Here is a 25088-nt window from a genome sequence, read left to right as displayed (position 1 = left end):
ATCTCCCTCAGCTCCTCGGAAAACCAAGGAGCTGGTTGAGACCAACGCCGGGTCAGAGGCCGCAAAGGCACGACACGGTCCAAAGCTCCAGCCGCGGCCTGTTCCCAGGCCGCAACTAGTTCTTCAGTCGAGTTGTGGGCCAGGTGCTCGGGAAACGGCCCAAGCTCCGCCAGGAACCTCTCCGGGTCCATCAGGCGCCTGGGACAGAACCAACGTATTGGTTCCGTCTCCCTGCGGTGGTGGGTAGCGGTCAGAAAGTCTAGACGAAGGAGAAAATGATCTGACCATGACAAAGGCTCGACAACTAAATCATTTAAAACCAGATCATTAGACCACTGGCCAGAGATAAAAATCAAGTCTAGGGTGCCTCCCCCGACGTGGGTAGGGCCGTCAATTAATTGAATCAGGTCCATGGCCGTCATGGAAGCCATGAACTCCTGAGCTGCCGAGGATGCTACGCCGGCTGATGGCAAATTGAAATCCCCCATTTATTTATTCAAATTTATTCAAACCATGACCAACAGTCTAGGGGTTTCAACTGCCAACCCGGCCAGCAACTCCAACAGCTCAGGCAGGGCTGTTGTCACGCAGCAAGGAGCCAGGTACATGATCAACAAGCCCACCTGAGTCCTACGACCCCACTTCACGTAGAGGGATTCACACCCAGCTATCTGAGGCACAGTGGTTTCCCTCGGCTCGAGACTCTCCTTAATAATAACCACCATCCCGCCACCCCTACCCTGGGCCCTCGGCTAATGGAATGCTCGGAAACCTGGTGGGCACATCTCCACTAGGGGGACCCCCCCCTTCGGTGCCCAACCAGGTCTCCATAATGCCCATAACATCCGCGGTCCCTTCCTGAATAAGATCTGAAATCAGGGGGGCTTTATTAATTGCGGACCTGGCATTACATAACATCAGCCGAAGGCCTAGGTCCCGATTACTCTGGCCACTCGGGTCACGGGAAATTCCTGGGGGGCCGGAGCATGCAATCGCTCGTAAACAGTACGAGCGAGCCCCCGAAACCTGATGTGGCCCCCCCTTCCGTCATATCTGCCTCTCCCACTTATCGTAGTAATAGCTCGACCCTGACAAACTGGAACGACACCCCTCTCCACAACCCTAGGACCTATTAAGTTACCGCCGCGAACACATGGTGGACCTAGCCCCCTCCCTGACGAGTTCCCCCCCCAACCACCCCACCCTTAAAATTCCCATTAAAACTCCCCTTAAAAAAACGGTTAAAACAGTTAATTAAAAATCCCCTAAGTCTCCTATTTTTGGCATGCCACCTCTTGGGGTTCCAAAACCCGTCCTCAAGATGGGCCCTCGATAGTGTAGGGGGCCAAACCCGCAAGAGAGGGGAATCTCGCAGGGCAAGAAGGTCAGCCGCTGTGAATGTCCACATAGTAAGAGTCTGGCAAACAGGCCCATCCTGGACCAGTCAAGATGAAAACTGATAATACCGGCAATTCCGGGTGAGCACAGTTGAGGAATAGTTCTTGGGCGGTAGATGGATAACACCGCCATGATTCAGTCAGTTTCACCAACCCCTCATTATACAGTCCCGAGGGGTGGTTAAAAGAGGATGGGGGAAGCTGTTACACCGCTAGGCCAGGGGCATCCACTAGGGCAGGCCGCTCAGCCGCTCAGCCATCTCTCTACCAATGTCCGGGGGGGGAGAGCAGGGTCTTAAAAAGGTCTTAAAAAGGTCCCCCCCCACAGGCGGTCCATAGACGTCCTCTAGATGGTAGAGATGATAAAAAGGGGCGTCCACTAGGCCCAAGGACAGCCTCCAAGATGATACCAGCAAGGCGTCCATCGGGCCCACCTGCGATCTCCAAGCTAGGCCGCCCAACCGGCCCAGCTGCCAGGCCGCTGGAATAGGCCGCTGGAATAGGCCACTCGCCCGCTGGGTCCACTGGGCCACACCACCGGCTCCGACCCCCAGGCCAGTTCACCGGGCCCAGCGGCCCATTGTTGGGCCAGGCCGTCGCCAGACCGGTCAGGCCGGGCCAGGCCGCTGCTACCGCCGTTGCCGCCGCTGATGGCAATGCTGCTGGAGGGAGAGAGCTCCAAGGCTCCTCCCAAAGCAACGCCGCGCCGGCCGCCGCCGCTACTGAAGGCCTGGCCGCCGCCGCCACCGGCGGGAAAGACCAGGCCAGGCCGCCATCACCGCCGATGGTCTATCGATGAGGGGAGAGAGCTCCGGGGCTCTCCCCAAGGCCATGCGAAGCCCGGCCGCTGCCACCGCCGCCGAAGAATCCGAAAAAACCCAGCCGCGGCCGCTGGAAAAGGCCGGGCCATCGCCGTTGGGGGGAGAGCGCTCCGGGGCTCCTCCTGAAGCGACCCGGAGCCGCCCAGCCCCAATCTACCCCTCCCCTGACTGACCACACTGCCCTCTACCCGGGCGGGGGGGTCCAAGTTCTCAAAAAGACCCCCCCCAGCCCGGTCGGGTCCAAAAGAGGCCCGTCGCCGCATCTCCCGTTCAGCGGCGCGGCGCCATCTTGGACATGCGCACTTGGCGCAATTTTATTGGCCAAGTGTGATTGGACACACAAGGAATTTGTCTTGGTGCATATGCTCTCAGTGTACATAAAAGAAAAGATAAGTTCATCAAGGTACAACATTTACAACACAATTGATGGTCAGTATATCAATATAAATCATAAGGATTGCCAGCAACAAGTTACAGTCATACAGTCATAAATGGAAAGAGATTGGTGATGGGAACTATGAGAAGATTAATAGTAGTGCAGATTCAGTAAATAGTTTGACAGTGTTGATGGAATTATTTGTTTAGCAGAGTGATGGCCTTCGGGAAAAAACTGTTCTTGTGTCTAGTTGTTCTGGTGTGTAGTGCTCTATAGCGTCATTTTGAGGGTAGAAGTTGAAACAGTTTATATCCAGGATGCGAGGGGTCTGTAAATATTTTCACGGCCCTCTTCTTGATTCGTGCAGTATACAGGTCCTCAATGGAAGGCAGGTTGGTAGCAATTATTTTTTCTGCAGTTCTAATTATCCTCTGAAGTCTGTGTTTTTCTTGTTGGGTTGCAGAACCGAACCAGACAGTTATAGAGGTGCAAATGACAGACTCAATAATTCCTCTGTAGAACTGAATCAGCAGCTCCTTGGGCAGTTTGAGCTTACTGAGTTGGCGCAGAAAGAACATTCTTTGTTGTCCTTTTTTAATGATGTTTTTGATGTTAGCTGTCCATTTTAGATCTTGCGATATGATAGAACCTAGAAATTTGAAGGTTTCTACTGTTGATACTGTGTTGTCTAGTATTGTAAGAGGTGGAAGTATGGAAGGGTTTCTCCTAAAGTCTACCACCATTTCTACGGTTTTGAGTGTGTTCAGTTCCAGATTGTTTTGGTTGCACCACAAGGCTAGTTGTCTATATGCGGATTCGTCATTGTCTCGAATGAGACCAATCACTGTTGTGTCATCTGCGAACTTCAGTAGCTTAACAGATGGATCGTTGGAGATGCAGTCATTGGTATACAGAGAGAAGAGAAGTGGGGAGAGCACACAGCCTTGGGGGGGGCCCTGTGCTAATTTTACATTATTTGATGTGATCTTGCTTAGCTTCACCTGCTGCTTCCTGTTTGTTAGGAAGCTTGTGATCCACTTACAAGTCTGTTCCGGTACCTGTAGCTGGTTTAGCTTAGTTAGAAGAATATCTGGAATGATGGTATTTAATACTGAACTAAAGTCTACAAAAAGGACCCTTGCATAGGTCTTTGGAGACTCAAGATGTTGTAGGATGTAGTGCAGAGCCATATTAACAGCATCATCTGTTGATCTATTTGCTTGGTATGCAAATTGCAAGGGGTCTAAGAGCGGATCCGTGATGGTTTTCAAGTAGGAAAGCACTAGCCTTTCAAAGGTTTTCATACCTGGGGGAAAGGGGGAGGGAGTTGGTGCAGTGGCGGCAATGGGCGGCAACAGGAAGCTGATTGGCAGTATTTTGGGATCCAATCGCCAATCAGAAAGGTGAAAATCAAACGGTTCTGGGTTAGCACCTGTTTGTAAATGGTTAGGGGTGCAAGATCTTCAAACTTGACAGCTTTAAGAGTTGTGGACTTTAAGTCCCAGAATTCCTGAGCTAACATGACTGGAGGAGGAATTCTGGGAGTTGAAGTCCACAAGTCTTAAAGCTGTCAAGTTTTAAGACCCCTGGGTTAGGGGTTAAGGTTAGAGGTAGCAACCCTTGTTTGTAAAGGGTTAGGTTTAGGATTAAGGTTAGCACCTGCTTATAATGGGTTAGGGTTAAGGTTAGGGTTAGGATTAGGGAGGAAACAAATCACCAATATCCTAAAATTCTCAGCTTGCTATTGTTACCGTAGTTGAGGGCAGGGGCATAATGAGCTAGCGTGTGCGTATGAATGTATGAACATGGTTTCAGCTACAGTGCTCTGCATTGTATTAAAGGACACATTATTGTTCTTTCTTGCAGAAAAATGTCAAAGCCAAAAAGGCAAGCATACAAAATCTCTTTCAAGCTGGAAGTTGTGAAATATGCTCAGAAGCATGGAAACACAGCAGGGTAGAAACATTTTGGACCACCTCCAACTGAAAAAAATGATAGGAGAGTGGAGGAAGCAGGTGGATCAGCTGCAAAAGGTAAAGGATAAAAGCAAGCACAACTTTTGTGGGCTTCCTGCAAAGTGGCTTCGCAGTCACAAAAATGGTGATGTATGAAGCCAAACACATTGTTACACAGAAAGTCATTCAGGATTTTACTGGATCACCATCATGGTGCTTCAAATTTATAAGGCAATATGGCCTTGCTATGCGCACCAAAACTAGAATTGCGCAAAGAATGCCAAAAGACTATGAATGTAAAATTCTGTCTTTTCAACTTTTGTGATAGACTCTAGGAAGAAAAATAATTTTGAAATTGGCCAGATTGGGAATATGGATGAAGTCCCGCTAACTTTGTGCCATCAAATAGGGCTGTTGATGTGAAAAGTGCCAAAACTATAACTGTGAAAACCTCAGGACATGAGAAAATACATTACACAGTTGTGTTGTCCTGCTGTGCAGACGGCACCAAATTGCCACCAATGTTAATATTCAAAAGAAAAACCTTCCCAAAAGAAGTGATTCCAAGAGGTGTTGTTGTGCATGTCCATGAAAAAGGATGGACGGATGAACATGGAATGAAAGTATGGATTGGAAGAGTGTGATCCAAACGTCCTGGAGGGCTTCTGAAAAAACCAGCTTTATTAGTGCTTGACCAATTTAGAGCACATATTTGTGAAACCTCAAAAAAAAGATTCAAGAAGTGAAGACTCATCTAGCTGTAATTTCTGGGTCTTACCAGCCAGTTGCAACCACTTGACATTTCCATCAACAAGCCATTCAAAGTCTACATGGGAGAAGAGTGGAACAAATGGATGGCTGCTGGTAATCATCATCTGACACCCACTAGACTAATGAGGCGGCCCACTAACACTCAAATTTGTGAATGGGTGAAAACATCATGGAATTCAGTGAAGGACGAAATTGTTACACGGTCCTTCAAAAAATGTGGCATTAGCAATGCATTAGATGGAAAGCAGAGAAGAAAGTGAGATCAGTAATTGTGAGCAACTGAGCTTCCTAAACTCTGACACCAGCGACGATGATGTGATCTTGGGGTTTCCAGAAAATTAGAGCTGTGCTTGAACCTTGAAGTCTCTCCTCATTTGTCAATGACAGTGATGATGGTTCTTAATACCGCTGTTGACTTTACATGGTTGTGGGCAACACCAGTCACACCAATGACCTTTAGCAGGTCCATAATTGGGTGGCACATCCACCTGGCCCTCCCAGCAACTTTTGATACCACTGACTTTTAGACAGACTTGGGGGTTGGGGGGGAAGAGACCTCCCCAAAATTCTGTGATGGTTCTCCCTGTTTAGAGACTGATTCAAATTTGTATTGGGGGGAAGGTCCAGTACTAGACCCCTACTTTGTGGGGTGAAACCACTGGGTAAGATCATCCATCAACATGGGGGGAGCATCCTTAAATGCTGACGAGACTCAATTCTACATTTCCAGTCTGGGCCAATCGAGCGATGCCCCTGAGCCTCTGTGGCGACTGGATGAGGAGCAGCTATCGTCATTTCAACCCAGTCCAGGCTGAGTGCTTTTGTGCCTGTTGTGCCTCCCTGAACCTGGAGATGGAACTGAGGTGCAATTTGGAGGTCATTTTGAACCCACAGTCTGCTCTAAGTGCAGGCAGCCCCTGTTGCTAAGAGGACCTTGACACAAATCCATCTTGTGCGCAAACTGCCCACATTCTTAGGCCAAGAGACTCTTCACAGATGAGCTTGGCAATGCACTCTGCACGAGGCTGTCCTTGGAAGGTGTCCCGGAGCTGCAGCGGGTCCCCAATGTGGCAACTTAAGAAGAGCCATGTAGCCCCTTTGCTCTGTGCAAGGGCTCCCAGGAGGCTCCTGGGTGCATTTCAGGGGCTGAAACTCCAGCGTGGCCCAAGGCTTGGGGAAATACCTCTCTGCTCGACTGTGCCTGCTTATCCCAGCAGATTCAGCACAGTGAAAGTGCTCCTTCTGAAGCAGATGCCCCTCCTGGCACTGCCCTCTGGAACGGGACTCGCCGTGAGGATCAGAGGGCCGCCAGCTCTGGTCATCCCTTTACAGGCCCTAAAAGCCACAACTCTTCCCCAGGTGCTGGGACAGGGATGTTAGAGGAGCCAGGCCCGAACCATTTGACTCAGAAATGTTTTGAGTGGGCTCTGGCATGTGGCCCTTGGTATACTTTTCTGCTGTTTGTTGTTGTGTTGTGTTGTGTTGTGTTGTGTTGCATCCTGCTCCTTGCTGCAATGGACTGTCTCTGAAGCCCCGCTGGACGGCCTGGGCCCTCTCTAATCCAGCAAAGCCCTCCTTCTATGGATCTGGCGCTCAAGGCCTGTTCTTGTGCTGCTATGATTGCTGCCCCAGGGCCGTCTTTCAGTCCATCCCACTGCAGCCATTGGTAGGATGTCCCAGAACCAGCTGTCTCAGCTCTTGGTCAGTGGTGCATCCCAGGAGGCATCTTATATACTGCCGTGGCCCCTCCTTTCCTTGACCTTCCTCCCATGTCTGCTGCCGCCTCAGGCATTTTCTCAGCAGCTATGGGTGCAATCTGACTCATGTACCTTCTGGATGCTGCTCCAGCTGGAATACCTTTGCTCTGTCTGTCTCTCTACATCCATCCATCCATTATCCATCCATCTCTCTCTCTCTCCACGTACATTGACATTCTGGCTTATACCTCTCTTGGTGTGTGTGTGTACATGTGCTTTGGAGAAGAGACATGACACCACTTCTTGACCCTGGAGTCTCCAACAGGACAGATTAGAAGGAATGAACACAACAAGCTAGATCAACAGCAAACAGCTTGATTGACCTTCTCAGGCACACTCCTGCCTAAAAGAGGGAAGGGTCTGGCTCACTGCATGAAGGAAGAAGTCAAAAAGGTTGAACTTCCATTTTGGCATAAATAGGGCTAGCATTTGATACAATTCCAGCAATTGCTATATGTGAAATGCAAGCCCTATTTATACTGAAATAAATTTCAACTTGTTCCTTCTTTTTTTCCTGCACAGTGCACAGTGCAACAGAAGTCCTCTCGCTCTGGAGAGCAAAAATGCCCCTTTTTACACTAATGGAATAGTTTGGTTTCAGCCTGCCTATCTTTCCTTCACATCAGGTTTGAGAGAAAATCTCATAGGAAAAGGCAGACCTGAAGGAGAGGAAAGGAGGCAGGGAACACCAACCAACAGTTCACACAGACAGCCCGATAAAAAAGCAGCCAATCCTAAATGGGGCTCCTCTCTCCCACAACCCCTTTACTGGCAGGCCTCAAGCTGCCGTGCGAGACAGCTACCTGCGTTTGCTGGGAATGACGCCAACCTGGTCACTCTCCCCGCCTGGCATCACCAGCCGTGCCTGCCACCATTCATCGTCCGAGGCGTTGATGACGTGGAGGATGTTGCCAAAGCAGAAGTTCAGCCCCTGGCTGGGGAGGCCACTATCTTTAGTCTTGTCGTAGTCAAAGAGGGCTCTACAGACAAAGGGGAGAAAAGAGAAAACAGGTGGCCAGGGGACAGAATCGGAAGGAAAAAGCCAGCAATCCTGGCGGGGAGGACAAGATTCCCAAGGAAGACCTTTGCACCCCCAGGAGAAAGCCAGTTAACTGCTCCAAACACAGTGGTGGGCAACAGAGATGCATGATAAAGCTTGATGGTGCATCATAGCTGGGGGAGAGGCTGCTGCATTAAGTGGCAATTTCAGCAATCTAAAAAATGATAAGTCTCATATTCTTCTTGCAGTCCGAATATATTCTGCTTTGCTTCTAGTTGTACCAGTTGCTCAAGTTGCATGAGCCAGGACTTTGAGCCTTGCCATGCCAAGGTGCAGGGTGTGAGAAACCTACAGGAAGGCATCTTAATGTAGGGAAGCAAATACGGCTTAATGGGTGTTACTGAGATGGGGTGGATGAAACTCTTAAGTGAAACACACAGGCTGAAGAGCTGATCCCAAAACAGAGCAGCCTGGGCGAGTGATGGGTGAAAGAAGGGCCCTCATGTCTTGAGACCCAAGGAGCTGAGGAGGAGGAGGAGGAGAGGAGGAGAAGAGCTAGATGAGAACATCTGGAGAAGAACAAAAGCAAGGGGGTGGGTGGGCTGCAGACGGCCAAGCCAAGCAGAATGACTGGATAAACCCCTGATGGATCAGATTTCAAGACATTCAGGAGGGAGAGACACAGTAGTACCAGGGAGCCTCAAATATCCAGGCCTATCCTGCCAAACCAAGTTAGCTAGGGTTGCAGGGTTCCAAAACCTCCTCAGTTGTCCAGCAGATAGTTTCATCTTTCAAGAGACAATGGGGCCAGCAACAAAGCCAGGCCCCTCAACAGCCCCCAAAGCCTCACCTGACATAGAGGGACCGCTTCTGGCTGGTCCGCAGAGAGCCAGATCCTGAACTCATGCTGCTGCTCATCATCTGCTCTCGCAAGTCGTGTATTTTGGCTTCAAAACGGCCATATTCTGAGGAAAAGGGAAATGCCGGGTCAGTTCCACAAATGCCACTGCTGCGGAATATCAGGGTTTTGAGTGCCCCAAATCTTACGCCCACCTAGACTTTTAGAACAACTCCGCCATTAATCCGATGTTCCTTTAAAACACATATCCTTCCCCCACCCCCACCCCCAAAATTTCAAAAACAATGTGGAACAACTCATTTTCTCTCTTTCTTGCTCATACAGACACATGCACACAGAGTGACACTGCAAGGCTGCACAAATTTACTCCAGAAATTTGACAGAATAAAACATGGATTATCTATCTGTTTGATCAAAGCCTACTCTTTGCTCTGGGGAGCATTCAGTTAAGAAAATTTGAAAACAAAATCATGAATTGTTAAAAGCAGTTAAACAGCAGATTAACAAATTCCATTAACAATAAAGCCAGTGCCAAAACAATCTGTCTTGTCCAGGGCTGGGAACAAGCATCGGCTCTGGGCCTCCCCTGCATTCAGTCATCTTCTGTTTGGACTACAGCAATGCACTCTCCGTGGGGCTAACCGTAGAGACTTTTCGGAAGCTACAGCTGGTACAGACAGTTTTAGGGGCCGCCAGGATGGCCCAAGGAACACCACCACTGTGCAAACGGCACCAGCTGCCGGTCACTCCCAGGTGCAACCCAAGGTGTGGGTTCTAGCCCCTGTATGACAGAGGTCCAGGCTATCTGAAGAAGCGCTCCCCCCACCATTGGGACTGGCTTGTCCCCTATGCTCCCCCACCAAAAAGGGCATGCTGTGGACCCTATCAGCCAAGGAATTTTGACCAAGGTCCTTGTTTAATGGCCATCGGTTTAGCATTTAAAGTTATGACAGTGCTGAACGAGTGATACTTATAACTGGTCCTTGAATTTCCCCCCACCCCAGCAACCCCACACTCAAGTGATTGTGATGTGGGTATCTGACCACTGGTTCACAGTTACGACAGTCTCAGTGCCCCATGGTCATGGGACAGCCATTTGCAACTCCTCCCGCCAGCTTCCCACAAGCAAAGTACAAGGTCAAGGGTCTGCAACCTTAAACACTCAAAGAGCCATTTGGACCCGTTTCCCACAGCAAAGAAAACACCTGGAGCCACAAAACCCTCCATGTGCCTGACTATTTCTTGAGTGGCCACAAAACTAGCATATGTAGTTAAACCTTCTGTTTTCTTCTGAAACTTTTCTTTTCTTGGATTTATCCAAGAAAATTGTGTTGTAAAAAAGTGTTGTAAATGTTGTACCTTGATGAAGGTATCTTTTCTTTTATGTACACTGAGAGCATATGCACCAAGACAAATTCCTTGTGTGTCCAATCACACTTGGCCAATAAAAAAAAAATTCTATTCCATGGTTGGCCTACCGGGGGTTGAAAAGCTCAATAAATCATGTGTTGGCGGGTATCGCACACTGGCAGTTCTGACGCATATTTTAAGTGACAGGGAGCTGCAGCAGAGAGATGAAAGAGCCACACGCGGTTCCAGAGCCGCAGGTTGCTGACGTCTGTCCAAGGGGAAGCTGGCAGGGAAGGTGGCCAGTTGCTCTGGTCGGTCTCTTGCACCCACCCCCGCACAACAGCAGCAGCCGCCACCCCAGGCCCACTGTGCTCATGCCATGCCTCGTGCCCTACCTGCCTGCAAGCCACCAGGAACTCGCTTAATGACCTGTGATTCTCACTTCACAATGGATTGCCATCGTTAAGAAATGTGGTCAAATGACACCAGATCTTACAACCAGAGTGCTTATTGACATAAATTCTGGCTCCACTCACTGTCACTAATTGAGGACTAGACTAAGCAATGCAGGGTCATTTCCCATAGGGCAAGATTCCCATTCTGAAGAGTATCCCAGAATGAAGCTGAAATAGGTTATTAGGCGTTTTGTTTTTAAAATATTGCAAACCGGGTAATCACAGTTTGCGACTGGATGGGGTTTTTTTAAAAGGAAGAAAAGAAAAACAACACAAGAAAGCAAAAGGAATATAATAAGTGCACATAAGGAAAGTGCACTTCAGGCTGGGGATAACGAAGAGGCATATCTGGACTCATATGTAGGGGGTGAGCCAGGCCTGCCGAGGACTAAGAGGGTCAGAGCCATCGGAATGCCGGAGGGGGCGGGGGGCCACAGGGGGAATCCCTCTCCCAGGTCTCACCAGAGGGCGCTGCTTCAGAGGGAGTGTCCCCACCCCACCCCCGAGTGTGACCTTGTCCTGTACCTTGCATCAATTCCCTACTCTTTGTGCTTGGGCCTTGACAAAGTCACCTGAGAAGCAAACTACCTGTAACTCATGTCATCGATATTCTCTCTGCCATTGCAAGATCTTAAAGCAGGAGATTCAAAAGAGAAAGAGGGTTTAATCTGATCATTCACTTGCCTTCGGGACGATACTGAGCTACGATAGTGACGGACTGACCGGCATTTTTCAAGGCAGCTGCTGCCTCTTCATGGGTTGCAGCTTTGAGGTCCACGCCATTTACCTGAAAAGCAACACAAAGGAACCATCGCTGACATCAGGACATGGATGTCACCAAATCAACCATCTTGGAACCCAATCCGGCCTCTTGCAGATGGCCAAGCTGCCTCTTGGTGAGTCACAGAGGCCTTCCCCCCACCACCACCCTCCTTGCCAGGTAGAGCCCCGCATGGTCCGGGGACTCTTGTCAAGAAGACTCCCGAGGCCCAAGGAGGCCCGACTGGTGCCCTCCTTTGCAGGCTCTTACCGAAATGATGCGATCTCCTTTCCTGAGCTCCCCACTGAGGTCTGCAGGCCCCCCGGCAAGGATGAAGGAGACAAAAATCCCCTCTCCGTCCTCTCCCCCCACGATGTTGAAGCCAAGTCCTGTGGAGCCCCGATGCAGCACCAGCTTCCGTGGCTCCCTTAAAAGGAGAAACGAATTACAGCCACTCCGGCCCGGACAGCCGTGGCCTCGGGATAACAACAGCCAAAGGTGCACAAGACATATTTGTTTTTAATCAACAAATTAAGGATTTAATAGGCACACGAATAAAGATTTCAGCAAGAAACTCTTCTTTTTACTACTATGGATAAAGAAAAAGAAAACTACCAAAAATATATCAAATGCAAGTGGAAAGAATTGAGGTTTTAATCAGTTTTCATTCTGCAGAGACTCTAAACACTGTTTCATTTGTTTTGTTTTTATAAATACAAAGACAAAGATAAAGTTATAAAGAAAACTCAGGACATATATACACAGATACACATCTGTAAAAGTTATATAAACCTATTTCAATCCATATTTATTATCATCTATAAAATAGAAGATTATAATCTATATAGTTCATCATAATGATCTCAAAATCAAGTTATTAGTAATAACCTCTTTTCCAAATGAACATATATATTTACATAAAGATTTAACTCACTCTCTAACAGTATATGTTAGAAATAAAGCAGCCACCCACAGTTGCTCTTATTAGAGAACAGGATAATTAATTGAATAAATATGACAATTTACTCAAGCTATTCTCAGGGTGCCGTCCGCCAAGTAATGTCGGTTGGCGGCCCCCAGGGGAAGGGCCTTCTCTGTTGGAGCTCCTACGCTTTGGAATGAACTTCCCCCTGGTTTACGTCAAGTGCCTGATCTTCGGACTTTTCGCCGTGAGCTGAAAACGCACCTATTTATTCAAGCGGGACTGGATTAAAATTTTATTGGGGTTATTTATATTTTAAGGTTTTTAAATTGTTTTAAATTTTCGGCCACCTTATAATATGTTCTTTTTTAATGTCTTTTAATGTGTATATAGTGATTTTTACTTGGCTGTACACCGCCCTGAGTCCTTCGGGAGAAGGGCGGTATAAAAATAGAATAAAATAAAATAAAAAAATAAATATTTCTACATAAACACAATGCATTCCAATATTTGTGTGAATTGTATTTCTTTTTATTGAATGAAGTACGATGTAGCCTCTGTTGAGTCTTTTGGTGTTTTTTCCCCAGGGAAACAGCTGAAGATAATGGGAACTGAACGCTCACTATGTTAAAGCTTGTCTGTCGAACCCATCCATCACAACAGAAGTGTATAAAGTGCAACTGGTTGTGTGTGTGTGAGAGAGAGGGGGGGGAGGGAGGGAGGGAGAGATAGGAAGCTGAGAGTGCCAGAGCTCCAGGCTGAGCCTTGGCAGACACTGTGGCTGCAAACCACGCTTGTCCTTCAGAGAGGGATTAAAAAAAACACAGCCATTTTCCTCCCTCAAGAGCCCACAAATATGGGTCCTGCCTTCCACCCAAATGACAGTTCTCCTCACCCTCAGAATTTCTGTTTCCTAGAAATAATGCTTGGATGAGGGGCCCCTCCTCAGGGTTGGGGCTCTTGCAGCATCCCCAGGGCTGCCGAGATCGCCCTCTGCGACCTCCACTGTGGTCACGTCTGGCAAGCAAAGCCAATGGGAAAGCGGTGGGAAATCCCAGATGGAGACCACCACTGGACGCTGCAGTCATGCAAGGTTCGCCTCATGGCGGCAACTGGAACTGCTGCAAATGCCATGCGTGAGCCAGTATGGCCATGTGACATCGACCCCCCCCACACGCACACACAACGGAGTTCCCAGGCCCTTTTGTCCCTGGGAAGTGTGATGGAAAGCGCAGCTTGAGGAGGAGTGGGGAGGAAGACCTCTGGCTTCCCAGGGAGGAGGAGGCCCTTCCACAGAGGGGCCCAAGCCGAGAGACAGCACAGCTGCATCCTGGACGGGGAAGGAAGACCTCTGGCTTCCCAGGGAGGAGGAGGCCCTTCCACAGAGGGGCCCAAGCCGAGAGACAGCACAGCTGCATCCTGGACGGGGAAGGAGGAAGAGGTTCTGGATAACCACAGCCTAGAATCTCCCATGGTAGATCTGTGAGATCAGAAGGTTATAGCCAGATTCTGTCCAAAAAGTGTAAGCAGATAAAGATCTGAACTCGAGTGGCTCTCACTGCATCCTCTCTGGGGCTTGACAGTAAGCAAGGACCACCTGTATTTCATTTTGATGTCAAGGCAGTCCAACCCACTGACCTCCATTATGTTAATAGTCTAGAAGGGACCCAAGAAGTAGAGTTTCCACTAAGAGAAGTCATCCACAATTTGATACTAGCAAAATTCTCCTGAGAAACATGCTTCTTAATACTGAAGCTAACAGAATGCATGCTAAGTATACCTTGAATATATACTTGGCAGAATTTCTAAGGCATAAAAAAAGAACGGATGAATGAGACTTCCACAAGAGAAACCCCATGAGCAGAAGGTTCGTCCTTTGGCTGGATCCACCACACAGCTCCCATTGAAGATATTCAGGCAAGACCTCTTCTGAGTACCGGAGGATATTCCTTCAATCCATGCTCTTCCTTATCCGATTTAATTAAACATGTTTGATCCCCATCCAACTGTGGACAAGCAGCTCTGCTGAACCACTTGGGTCTCCCATCCTGGCCGTTGATTGATCCCGGCTCTCCCTTCCCACTTCCGCCACTGGCCCCGAAAGCAGCCAGGCCCTTGCAGTCAGCGCCCCAGTCCCCACCTCCTCCCATCAGAACTGCCAGGAGCTGCAGGGCAGAGGGAGGCGTTCTGCACCCAATATTCCTTGGAAGACGCTGCCAGGACGTGCAGCACAAATACTCCCGCTGTCCAGCACTCAACTGATCATTGCACATCTCTGGGCATCCCCCTTTCCTCAAGCGACGGGCCTCATCCAGCCAAGAGGAAGAAGGAACCGAGGTATTTGCGAGACCGCCTTCTGCCACCGATTGCCTCCCAACGACCTGTGCGCTCCCACAGAGCGGGCTTCCTCAGGGTGCCGTCGACCAAACAATGTAGGTTGCCGGCCCCCAGGGGGAGGGCCTTCTCTGTGGCGGCACCAGCCCTATGGAACGAGCTACCTCCAGGGTTACGCCAACTCCCCGACCTCTGGGCCTTCAAACGTGAACTGAAGACTTTACTATTTCACCGAGCGGGACTAGCCTAAGACATATTTTAGCGAAATTTTAAGGGGTTTTAATCGGTCTTTGACCGTTTTAGTGATTCGGCCAGTAAATATTTGTTCTTAATTGTTTTCCAATATTGTTATTTATTATATTTATATTGTATTGGTGTGGGTATTTTAACATTGGCTGTAAACCACCCTGAGTCCTCCGGGAGATGGTGCGGTATAGAAATGTAATTATAAATAAATACATATAAATAAAGGAAGAACCACCAGGGCCCTGAGAAGAGCAAAAACTCCACAGGAACAGCAGCACTTCATTATGGGTAGTCCTATGGCCACCTTTGTTTCAGTTGTTAAATTGTGACAGTTGTAAGTCAAGGCACCCACGTAACCAGACATGATTTATGACTATTTTACGGCAGTCATTAAATGAATCACATAGTTTTAAGTCCCAATCATGCAACCCTTAAGCAATTCATATAGTTCTAAAACTGAATCCATTCTCTGGAAACTGGCAAAAACCATCAGAAACTGGGGGGGAAACGTTGCGAATCACACAGGGCTGCACCACACTGACAAGTCATAAACGTGAGCCCAGCATCGGAAACGCAGCCCTGGGACACAGCTGGAAGTGCTGTTCCGGTTGTGAGCACCCCTTCCAGAAACTTATGGTCATAAGTCAAGGACCACCAACAGAATATTCCTTCTTGGAGGTGCGAACTACTGTGTTTCAGCCGGCCTAACGAGAGCCTTCCTTCTGGGCAGCGAATAGCCCCACAGACACCCCCTCTCAACCAGGCACCTCCTTCCCTTTGGGGTGCCCTGCTCCGCCAGTTATTCTCTTCCAGGAGCTTCTCCACTCCCTTCCTGCCCTCCCCACCCCAAATGCTCAGCCACATCTGATGACATATTGCAGAAGTGGTTGCAAAGGCATAGACGCTTCCTACCTGGTGATCTTGTCTTCTCCCAGCACTGCCTTAGGAACAGGTGAGTATCTCCCTGGGGAGGCTGGTGGCAAAGGCTGGCCCAGGTAACTTGACGGGCTGACGTGATTCTCCGCAGGCTGAGAGTAAGCTGGGGAGGGGGAGGGGGAAGGTCAGTCAGAAGAAGGTGCCCTCTGCTGCCCGGGGCCAATTGGCAGCTGCCCCTTCACCTGCCTGGCACCTATAAGCTACTGATGCTGAACGAAAAGAGTGGCCTTCTAAGCTGCACTCCGACCTCCAGACCTGATGACTGGGCAGCCCAAGAACAAACCTTAGGGGACCCCCTGTTCCCAACCCAATGAGGAGCCACTGCTAAACACCTGGACGGGTAAGTTCTGACCTGCCGCATCTCCCTTAACGTCAGGGCATATCACCGAGCAGGGTATCGACCTGCTACCACCTGACATACAGGTAGAGGGGTGGGGGTGGAATGAAAGAGGAGAGTGCCCTTTCCCTTTCCCGGCCACTCTGCTGCCCTTCTTTAACCCTTTCGTCATCCGCATTTAGGCAGCCATGAAGGCAGCCCAGTACTGGCCGCCTGATCCCATATAGGGAGCTGGGTTGCCTAACCTCAGAGTGCCAAGCACAGACTCTGCTGGGACTGTCAGTCACTCCATCTACATACAGTATATCTCTTCACCAGAAGTGAAGATTCAAAATGGGGGCAGAGCACTTTTTAAACAGGCCCACAAGAGAAAGCTAACAAGTGCTGGACAGCATGAAGAGGATGAAACTGTTTCAGAAAATGCTCTGAGGACCAGGCTACAGGTTCAAGCAGCTGGTGAATGGAACAAGAAAAAGAAAAAAACATCAAAGGGAAATAATCGGATTGTCAGATGACCAAGGAATGAAACTCTGGCTGAGTGAGGATATGGAGACTGCAGATAAAGTGAAGCCAGGTCCAGCACTCAGATGGCTCTGGGTTCAGAGAAGCTGCTGGACTGAATCAGTCAGCCTTGGGAGACAGCTGAAGCTGATTAAAGCAGTCAGAGGAGGAGCTGCTCCGCTCAGACTGGGTGGCAGACAGCAGAGCAGAACAATGAGGCTCCTTCGGTTCCAGTAGCTGCACTGGGCCATGCTCCCCCCTCAAAAAAAGGAGACGATTTGCGAGTTCAGATCTGCTAGGTTCTTGGCTCCTGCTCAAGCAGCAGGTGGGCAGCTTTGGCCGGTCTGCCAGGTGTTACCCTGGTAGGTCAACCCATGATGCCCTGGCAATGTTAATTCATGTCTCAACCACCACTCGATTTATGTTATGAGATTACATGGGGCTGCCTTTGAGAATGACCCCAGAATTACAGCTGGCGCAATCTCATTAGTAGAAAACAATACCAATTTTAAAATTCCAGGTAGTCCTCACATTCCAACTGTGACCGGAACTGGCAACTCTTATTAAGCAATGTGGTTGTAAATGGAAAATCGCTCAACAGCGCCCAACTTACGACGGCAGTTACAGCTGCAGTCCTTAAATGAACTACTCATGGTCATTAAGCACAATGTCACATGACTGCGACTTACAACTTTGTGCCAGGCTCTTCATTGATTTTGCTTGTTGGAAGGTAGCTTGAAGGCCACAAACGGCAACCATGGAGGGGCAGGATTGTGACTACTGTGAAGGTGCATACTGGTTGCCAGGTGCCTGAATTTCTATGATGTGACTGCAGGGAAGCTGCAACAGCCACAACTTCAAAGGTTGGCCATAAATCTGCTTATTTCGCACTGTTGTAACTTCAAATGGTCACTGAATGAGCAGTCAGTAAGTGAGGACTGCCCATACTGTAGTGGTTACCAATAGGAATCCAGGCGCAATTCAAAGTCCCGATTATGACCTTGAAGACCTCCTGCAGCACAGACGCACAGTGGAACCATCCTGTCAGAAGTGCGGGGGCACGTTCATGTTTAGAGAGGGCACCTCCAGGAGTCCCCTTTGTGCACCCCCTCACTGGCCCTAATCCCAGATGCCTTCTACAAGCAAGTCAAAGCCCTAAGCTGAATGTGGCCTCCGCACTCATTTTTCTTATGTAATTTTTATTCTCTATTATTGATCACTCAGAACCCTTAGGAATGGGGAAGGTTTTGAATTATGTTAAACAAACAAATTGTTTAAATCTCAGAAAAATTCTGGGTTAAAAGTCATAATTATGCCATTTTAAGAGTCAAGGTCATCTCCCACCCTTCATAAGGATGCACTTCTATCCAGCCAAGCTTCCCTTCCTGTACCTGCAGATTTTCCCAGAGGTTTGCAAAAGTGGCCAGAATCATTTTCCATTTGTTTGCCATCCTTTGGCTCCAGAACCCACGCAAAGATTTTTTCCCTCCTTTCTCTTCAATTACTGTATCTTAGCAACATTATGTATGGTTTTGCTAGACACTGGGGCAACAGAAATAAAAATGCTATTTATTCTTACATGAAAAAACAAAATGCACAGGTACCGGATATGTGGTACCTTGCTCAATAGTAGTAACTGTGAGAGGGATCTTGGAGTCCTAGTGGACAACCATTTAGATATGAGCCAGCAGTGTGCAGCAGCTGCCAAAAAAGCCAACACAGTTCTGGGCTGCATAAACAGAGGGATAGAATCAAGATCACGTGAAGTGTTAATACCACTTTATAATGCCTTGGTAAGGCCACACTTGGAATATTGCATTCAGTTTTGGTCGCCACGATGTAAAAAGGATGTTGAGACTCTAGAAAGAGTGCAGAGAAGAGCAACAAAGATGATTAGGGGACTGGAGGCTAAAACATATGAAGAACGGTTGCAGGAACTCGGTATGCCTAGTTTAATGAAAAGAAGGACTAGGGGAGACATGATAGCAGTGTTCCAATATCTCAGGGGTTGCCACAAAGAAGAGGGAGTCAAACTATTCTCCAAAGCACCTGAGGGTAGAACAAGAAGCAATGGGTGGAAACTAATCAAGGAGAGAAGCAACTTAGAACTAAGGAGAAATTTCCTGACAGTTAGAACAATTAATCAGTGGAACAACTTGCCTGCAGAAGTTGTAAATGCTCCAACACTGGAAATTTTTAAGAAAATGTTGGATAGCCATTTGTCTGAAATGGTGTAGGGTTTCCTGCCTGGGCAGGGGGTTGGACTAGAAGACCTCCAAGGTCCCTTCCAACTCTGATATTATTATTATTATTATTATTATTATTATTATTATTATTATTATTATTATTATTATAAAATTGTTGGCACACAGTTATAGAAATGGCTACTTTGTATTATTACGGAGTTGAGAGGTTCAACGTTAATGCTTTATTCGACTGCAACAGAGGGAGTTGGAAGTCAAGGCTTTTTTTTCTTCCTCCCCCACATACTTTTTCTTTCCCCTCCTCCTCCCCACTGTGTCCTCCTATTTGCTTTTGTATTTTTGCATTTTATTCTATAATCTAATAAAATGTTCAAAACAGAAAATTGTTGGCACACATAACAAAATGTCAGCAAAGGACAAGGAGAGAAAAGATGCTTTTAGTTAATTCTTTTCTAATAAAAAACAGCCATCCCAAATTCAAACTTACAGCCAGTGATCTCAGGAGGTGCATAAGCATCATTTATGAACATGCTGCTGGGCTTTGCAAGTTTCAGATAGACAAAATCAGATGTGTTCTTTAAAGCAGCCACTGCTTCTTCGTGGGTCACTTCTTCTAAGCAAACGTTGTTCACCTGGAAGAGGGAAGATTCAAAAGGAGCTTATCCCTGGAAGAAAACAGACCTTCCCTGAGAATCATCAGTGCTGTTCTGTATCATGAGACAAGGAACCATATTGGCGCAAGCGTAAGTTGGGCTCTTGCCCAGCAGGTCTCCAGACTGCTGCTATGACTGATGCAAAACATTATGAGAATAAAAATACAGAAGACGACTTTTGAAGAATGGAATCAGAAACAGCCACAATATCAACAATGTCAGTAGTGATGTCTGTTTCTATGAACAGACTGTGCCCAAAAGATGTTATTGACGTAATGTCAACAGTAGAATAAGTTTTATCTGACAAGATAGAAATGATATCAAAAGTGGATTTATAATTGAGACCAAGAGAATGATTTAGAAAAGGCTATTTCACTGGGTCTACAAAAGAAACTGGCTGATGCTTTAAAATTTAAAAGAGAAAAACAAACAACAAACCAAGAGAGTTTCTTTCTTTTAATGACCCTGTAATCCCTTGCATCGGGGTGGAGTTGCAGCAACTGCATGGAGCTTAGAGTTTACTGACCAGATGCCCTTCCTGACACCTACAGAGCTCACAGCAGGTATTTTCTCTTTGCGCCCAAAGAGAGAAATATCTGCTGCTATCTAGGATCGAACTCACAGACACTCAGACAAAACAGAAGAGTGGCCTAGATAATTTTTTCTTATTGGCTCTACTCTGTGGGTGGGGAGCGTGAAGCAAGCAATCTCAGTACACCATTTTTCCTTTGCCTGACACGTCTTCTCCCACTGGAATGGGATAACTCGCCATAGCCAACTCCCCGCAGCCATCTTGCCATGTTCACAGTTCACAGTTCACAACTCGCCACAGTGCCCAACTTTCTGCAGGATAACTCGTCATGGGACAATTCAACAATTCAATTTAATTATTTAAAATAAATTTTAAAAAAATAATTTTTTGTCATTCACATTTCATTTGTCCCTCTTTTAGCATCCTATTAGATTCTATTCCACCATTTCTTCAATATTAGTGTAACTTTCGTCCAGCAGCGAGTTGGCCATGGCGAGTTATCCTAGACCCGTCTCCCTCTTCTCCCTCAGCAGAGCAAGATTAGAGAGGAAGGGATTTTAAGAGTCTACACATCAAAAGCAACGTGACCATGCTGGTAGTAGCAAAGGATCAGGCAAAGGAGAAACTGCCTACAGAAATCGCTTGCTCTTTTTCTCCCCCCCCCCCACAGAGCAAAGATTGGATGGAAGAGATTTCAAGATAGCAATGTGAACTGTGTGTATCATATGCCCATAGTATGTAGCCCCAGGCTGCCAGTGTAATTATATTGCTCTTAACGTGTAGAAGATCAAAAAGTTACTCTCTTGCAATCCCTTCCTCTCCGATCTCTCTGGTTTGCAATGGGGGGGAGAATAAAAACAGCACAGGTCAGGCACAAGACAATGCATACTGACTGTAACAGCGACCATGTGACTGAGGGACACTTGAATGTTGCAAATGGATGTAAGTTGGCCGTAAAGTCATTTTTTTCCAGCATTATTGTAACTTTGGTCATTGAACAAGGGGTCAATAAGTGAGGTCTACCTTTAAATACAATGCAAAGGACACAGTGATAGTGACTAACTTGGGTGGCTTGAAAAGGGGACACCAAGGGCTCTATCGAATGCCATGATTTTGAGTGTTCACTGTTACTGGGAGCTGGAGGCCTCCGGACACCTCTTGCAGAGGAAAGGTGAGGGAGGAATATGCCTCTGGCTCCTGGCTGAGAAACCAATGTCATCTGGAATAAGATGGGCCCTGAGCTGGCCCAGCAACATTGTTCTTGTGCATAAAAGTGGGTGTAAGAGATCAATGCAAAGTTTCCCAACAAACAAAATCAAATCCATAAATATAGGATGCAGCTTTGGCAACAATATTTGTGAAAAAATGTTGGTACACAGCAGTTGCCTGAGAACTGAATGTGAGTCAGCTGTGTAATGAAACTGCTGAAAAGGCAAATGAAGATTTAGAATGCAAAAATAGAGGCATGATTTCCAAAAGTAATTATTCCACTTTATTTTGTCTTGATCGCATTCATCTCAAGCAGTGCTGGATATCAAATTTGAAGCAGCGATGAGAAGGGAAGGACAGGCGATCAGCATACGTATTTGTGTATGAGCGCAAGGGGTTAGACTCAACGGCCTAAACAATCCCTTCTTAATCCTAAAATTCTCTATCGGAGAAAACTATTTAGACAATGGAGCTGAAATAGCATCAATAGGCTGATGACTCTCAGCTCTGTCCCTATCTAGAATGGCTTGTGCCAGGCGGGAGGGAGGGGGGGCTTCCAAGTCCTCAAATGCAGGTGGGGGGGATTCAGGAACAGAGGAAGGAGGTAAGGCAGAGGGAGTGCACTCTTGCAAGGGGGAAACATGGAATTTGGGGGTTCTGGATTTGGCATTAACTTGGGAGGCCTTGGTTATTGGCTGGAGGTCCTTTTGACCTGCTGTATTTGATATTCCAACCGGCCTTGTCTTAAGAGGACATGGGCACCCACTTAAAATCAGCCATGCAAACAACACAGCCTTTTATGGCAGGCTGTAAGTGTTAACAGGAATACCACTCTCCAAGTGCAAGGAGAGTGCCAGATGGTTTCTCAGCCTGTGAAAATGTTTTGGGATTTGGCAGACTCTGATTCTGTGGTTCGCACTTGGCTTTTCACTTTATGCCAATGGTGCTTTTAGTCTTTTTGAAGCTACCTTGATAAGAGTTTTGAGCTCCTTCATAGAACTTTCCTGAGAGGAGGCAAATAAGTCAACACAATGACAACTTCATTTTTTATTCCATTTACGTGGCCCCGTTTCATCATAGTGACTCTGGGCTAACAACCACCTGCATATCCAGCAGCCGACGTTCCAACCGCCCCTGCCCAGGAACGCAGCTGCATCTTCAGAACTGGCAGAAGGCAGGGGTGGTTGGGAGCCCATCTGGCCTTCCCTAAAGGGCGAGTGCCACCGCAGGAGGCCTGTTCTGAAGGTCGCTGCAAGGGCCAAAGCCCAGCGGTGGGTTTCATCTGGCTCAACATATTTAAGGAGTTCAGATCTCAAAGCTTCAAGAGTTCCAAATATCTGTGGCTGGCCTCATAAATTCCAGACTTATATAATGGGTATGGCCCAGTTTTAATACTGGCTTTATTTATTGTTTTACTTGTTTATTAAATTTTTATGCCACCCCTCTCCCCTGCAAAGTGGCTCTGGGCGACTTCAAATGAGATATGCAAGATTTAAAGCCAATTTTCTTTCCTGTAAAACCTGTTCTTACTCCAGACTCCTTCCTGCTCTAGGAACACCAATGAGATCGTGTGGCATCCCAGCTTTCTCTAAGAGGAACCAAAGGCCAACTCACCTCCGAACCTTCACCTCCGCCTGAGACTTTTCTGGTGTTGTCAGACAGTCTTAGCAAAGCTAAAAGAGGACAGAACTGCCCAAAGGAAGAATGAAAAAAGCCAGAACAAATTTAAACTCACAGCCATCAACTTGTCTCCGATCTGGAGCCGGCCGTCCTTATGTGCAGCTCCGCCTTCAATAATTTTGGTGACATAGATGCTGTTGTCTCCGGGGATGTGCTGGTTGCCGACACCCCCAGCGATGCTGAACCCGAGACCTGCTTCAGGAGAGCATCAACCCATAAACCATGCAGCAGGGACCCAGGACCCTCCCTGGGACAGAAGGGAATCCGCTGAGAGGCTCTCCAAAGGTCACTCCAGAGTGGATCCCAACAGCTCTGCCTTGTTCACGCTCAGGCGGAGATGCTGGCAAAGTCAGGACTCAGCCCGGACGCCCCCAGGAAAGGACATTTTCTGCAGGGCGGGGAAGAGGAGACCCTCTTTGTTGTGGGGGGGGAGCATCACCCGGAGCTGCTGACAAACCTTTGGGCCCTTTCACCAGCTTTATGTCCACCATTCTTTCCGTGGTTTGCCTTCTCCTCTTGACGGACAGACGGACCATGGAACCTGCCTCCTTCAAGGCTTCCACAGCTTTGCCGTGGGTCACATCACGGACGTCTACCTCATTCACACGCAAAATGCAGTCATTCACCCTGCATGGGGAGAGGGGAGGTTTCCAACATTTGGCTTGTGCACGTGTGTGAGGGAGTACAGATCTCCCAGGAGCAATCTGAATGCTCTGACTGACTGGAGACCGATCAAACACAGAGCAAAGTGGCACTCTGAGGAACACAACAGCCTCCCCTTCCCCCTCTTTCTTTGGAGGAAGACTCCCAGAGCTGCTTGCCATACATGCACCCAGACTCCCTCCCCGGTCCAGCTGCAGTGACTTCTGTCTGCATTCTCCCAAGACTGCCCTCATCTTTCCCCCCTGCTCTTCTAGGGCTGCCTGCTTCCTTTCTCCATTGTCTCCCCTTTGGGGGCTTCCCCCCACAATCAGTGGGGAAGAGGGAAGACAAAAGACAGCCACCACGCTTGGCTGCAGCCAGCCAAGGGAAGCCCAGCCAGGAATGGCCAAAGCTCTTGGAGGAAGCTGCTCAAGCAATGAGGCTGCCACTGGAGCCGGGGAGGGGAAACTCTAGAGCTGTTTTTCAGATTACCAAGAGACTCCAGAAAATCTCAAGGAAGAACCTGAGGATGGCCTGAAATTGGAGCACATTTCTGAACAACCAAAGGAGGTGACAGATGTTTATGAAAATTAATAAACCAAGCTGAATGCCCGTCTAATGCCCATAGCAGGGCGCTTCCTTTGGCCATTGGCATGGACCAAATAACTTTTAAGATCTCCTTCACATGTGAATGCTGCCTCATTTCACTGTGAGACATTTCTTGAAATATATGGCACCAATAATAAATGTAACTAGATGAAAAGATCAACACTGTGTTGAATTGTCCCACAGTGGCGAGTTGTTCTAGACCAGGGGTGTCAAACTCAATTTCATTTGAGGGCCGCATCAGGGTTGTGTTTGACTTCGGGGAACCGGGGTAGGTGTGGCGAGCTCAACATCACTCGTGTTGGGGGTGCCTGTGGCAGCCCAAGCGCTCTGCCAGCGAAAATAGGCTCCCAAGCTTTGTTTCCAGCTGTGACAGCCTCCTGCAACCCTCTGCCAGCGAAAATGGAGCTTGGGAAGGGCACATGCAACCCTCCCAAGCTTCGTTTTCGCTGGCAGAAGTACCGCAGGCCAGTCCTTTCGCTGTTTCCAGGGTGGCCCCATGGCTAGATCTAAGCACCCTGCGGGGCGGATCCTTGAGTTTGACACCCCTGTTCCAGACCCCACCACATGAAATTGTGCAAAGACCCTGGCGGCCATAGTAGACCCCGGCCCCTCAGGTAGGAGCCTAGAAGGATCCCTGCCCACCAAATTTGACTCTCATGAAAAACTGCCATACTTCCATCCCACTGGCTTCATCGTACCATTTCTCTAAATCACAAAATGCACAATAAACTTATTATCGTGCACGGACACGGTTTCCCACGTGTTTGTTTGCTGATGGGTTC

At 48.0% G+C, this 25088-nt stretch overlaps 1 protein-coding gene across 20 annotated transcripts in view; it reads right to left on the bottom strand.

Annotated features, from left to right (window-relative positions):
- DLG1 (discs large MAGUK scaffold protein 1) overlaps nt 1–25088 on the bottom strand; it is a 92893-nt gene that overhangs the window by 17417 nt on the left and 50388 nt on the right. For 10 of the 20 annotated variants that reach the window (XR_009155653.1, XR_009155654.1, XM_058187526.1 and 7 more), the window contains 8 exons: nt 23513–23682; nt 23111–23250; nt 19469–19613; nt 15916–16042; nt 11772–11928; nt 11426–11528; nt 8928–9042; nt 7881–8057 (listed from right to left, as the gene is read on the bottom strand). Coding sequence is in view for 18 of the 20 variants with exons in the window: in XM_058187526.1 (XP_058043509.1) it covers nt 7881–8057; nt 8928–9042; nt 11426–11528; nt 11772–11928; nt 15916–16042; nt 19469–19613; nt 23111–23250; nt 23513–23682 (1134 nt within the window). In the remaining 2 variants the exon portion in view is untranslated. The remainder of the gene's footprint in view (nt 1–7880; nt 8058–8927; nt 9043–11425; nt 11529–11771; nt 11929–15915; nt 16043–19468; nt 19614–23110; nt 23251–23512; nt 23683–25088) is intronic. The other 10 variants (XM_058187512.1, XM_058187516.1, XM_058187510.1 and 7 more) reach the window with 1 other exon arrangement.

This window comes from Ahaetulla prasina, chromosome 6 (genome assembly GCF_028640845.1).
Source record: "Ahaetulla prasina isolate Xishuangbanna chromosome 6, ASM2864084v1, whole genome shotgun sequence".
NCBI lineage: Eukaryota > Metazoa > Chordata > Lepidosauria > Squamata > Colubridae > Ahaetulla > Ahaetulla prasina.
This window is presented reverse-complemented; position numbering and strand designations above follow the sequence as displayed.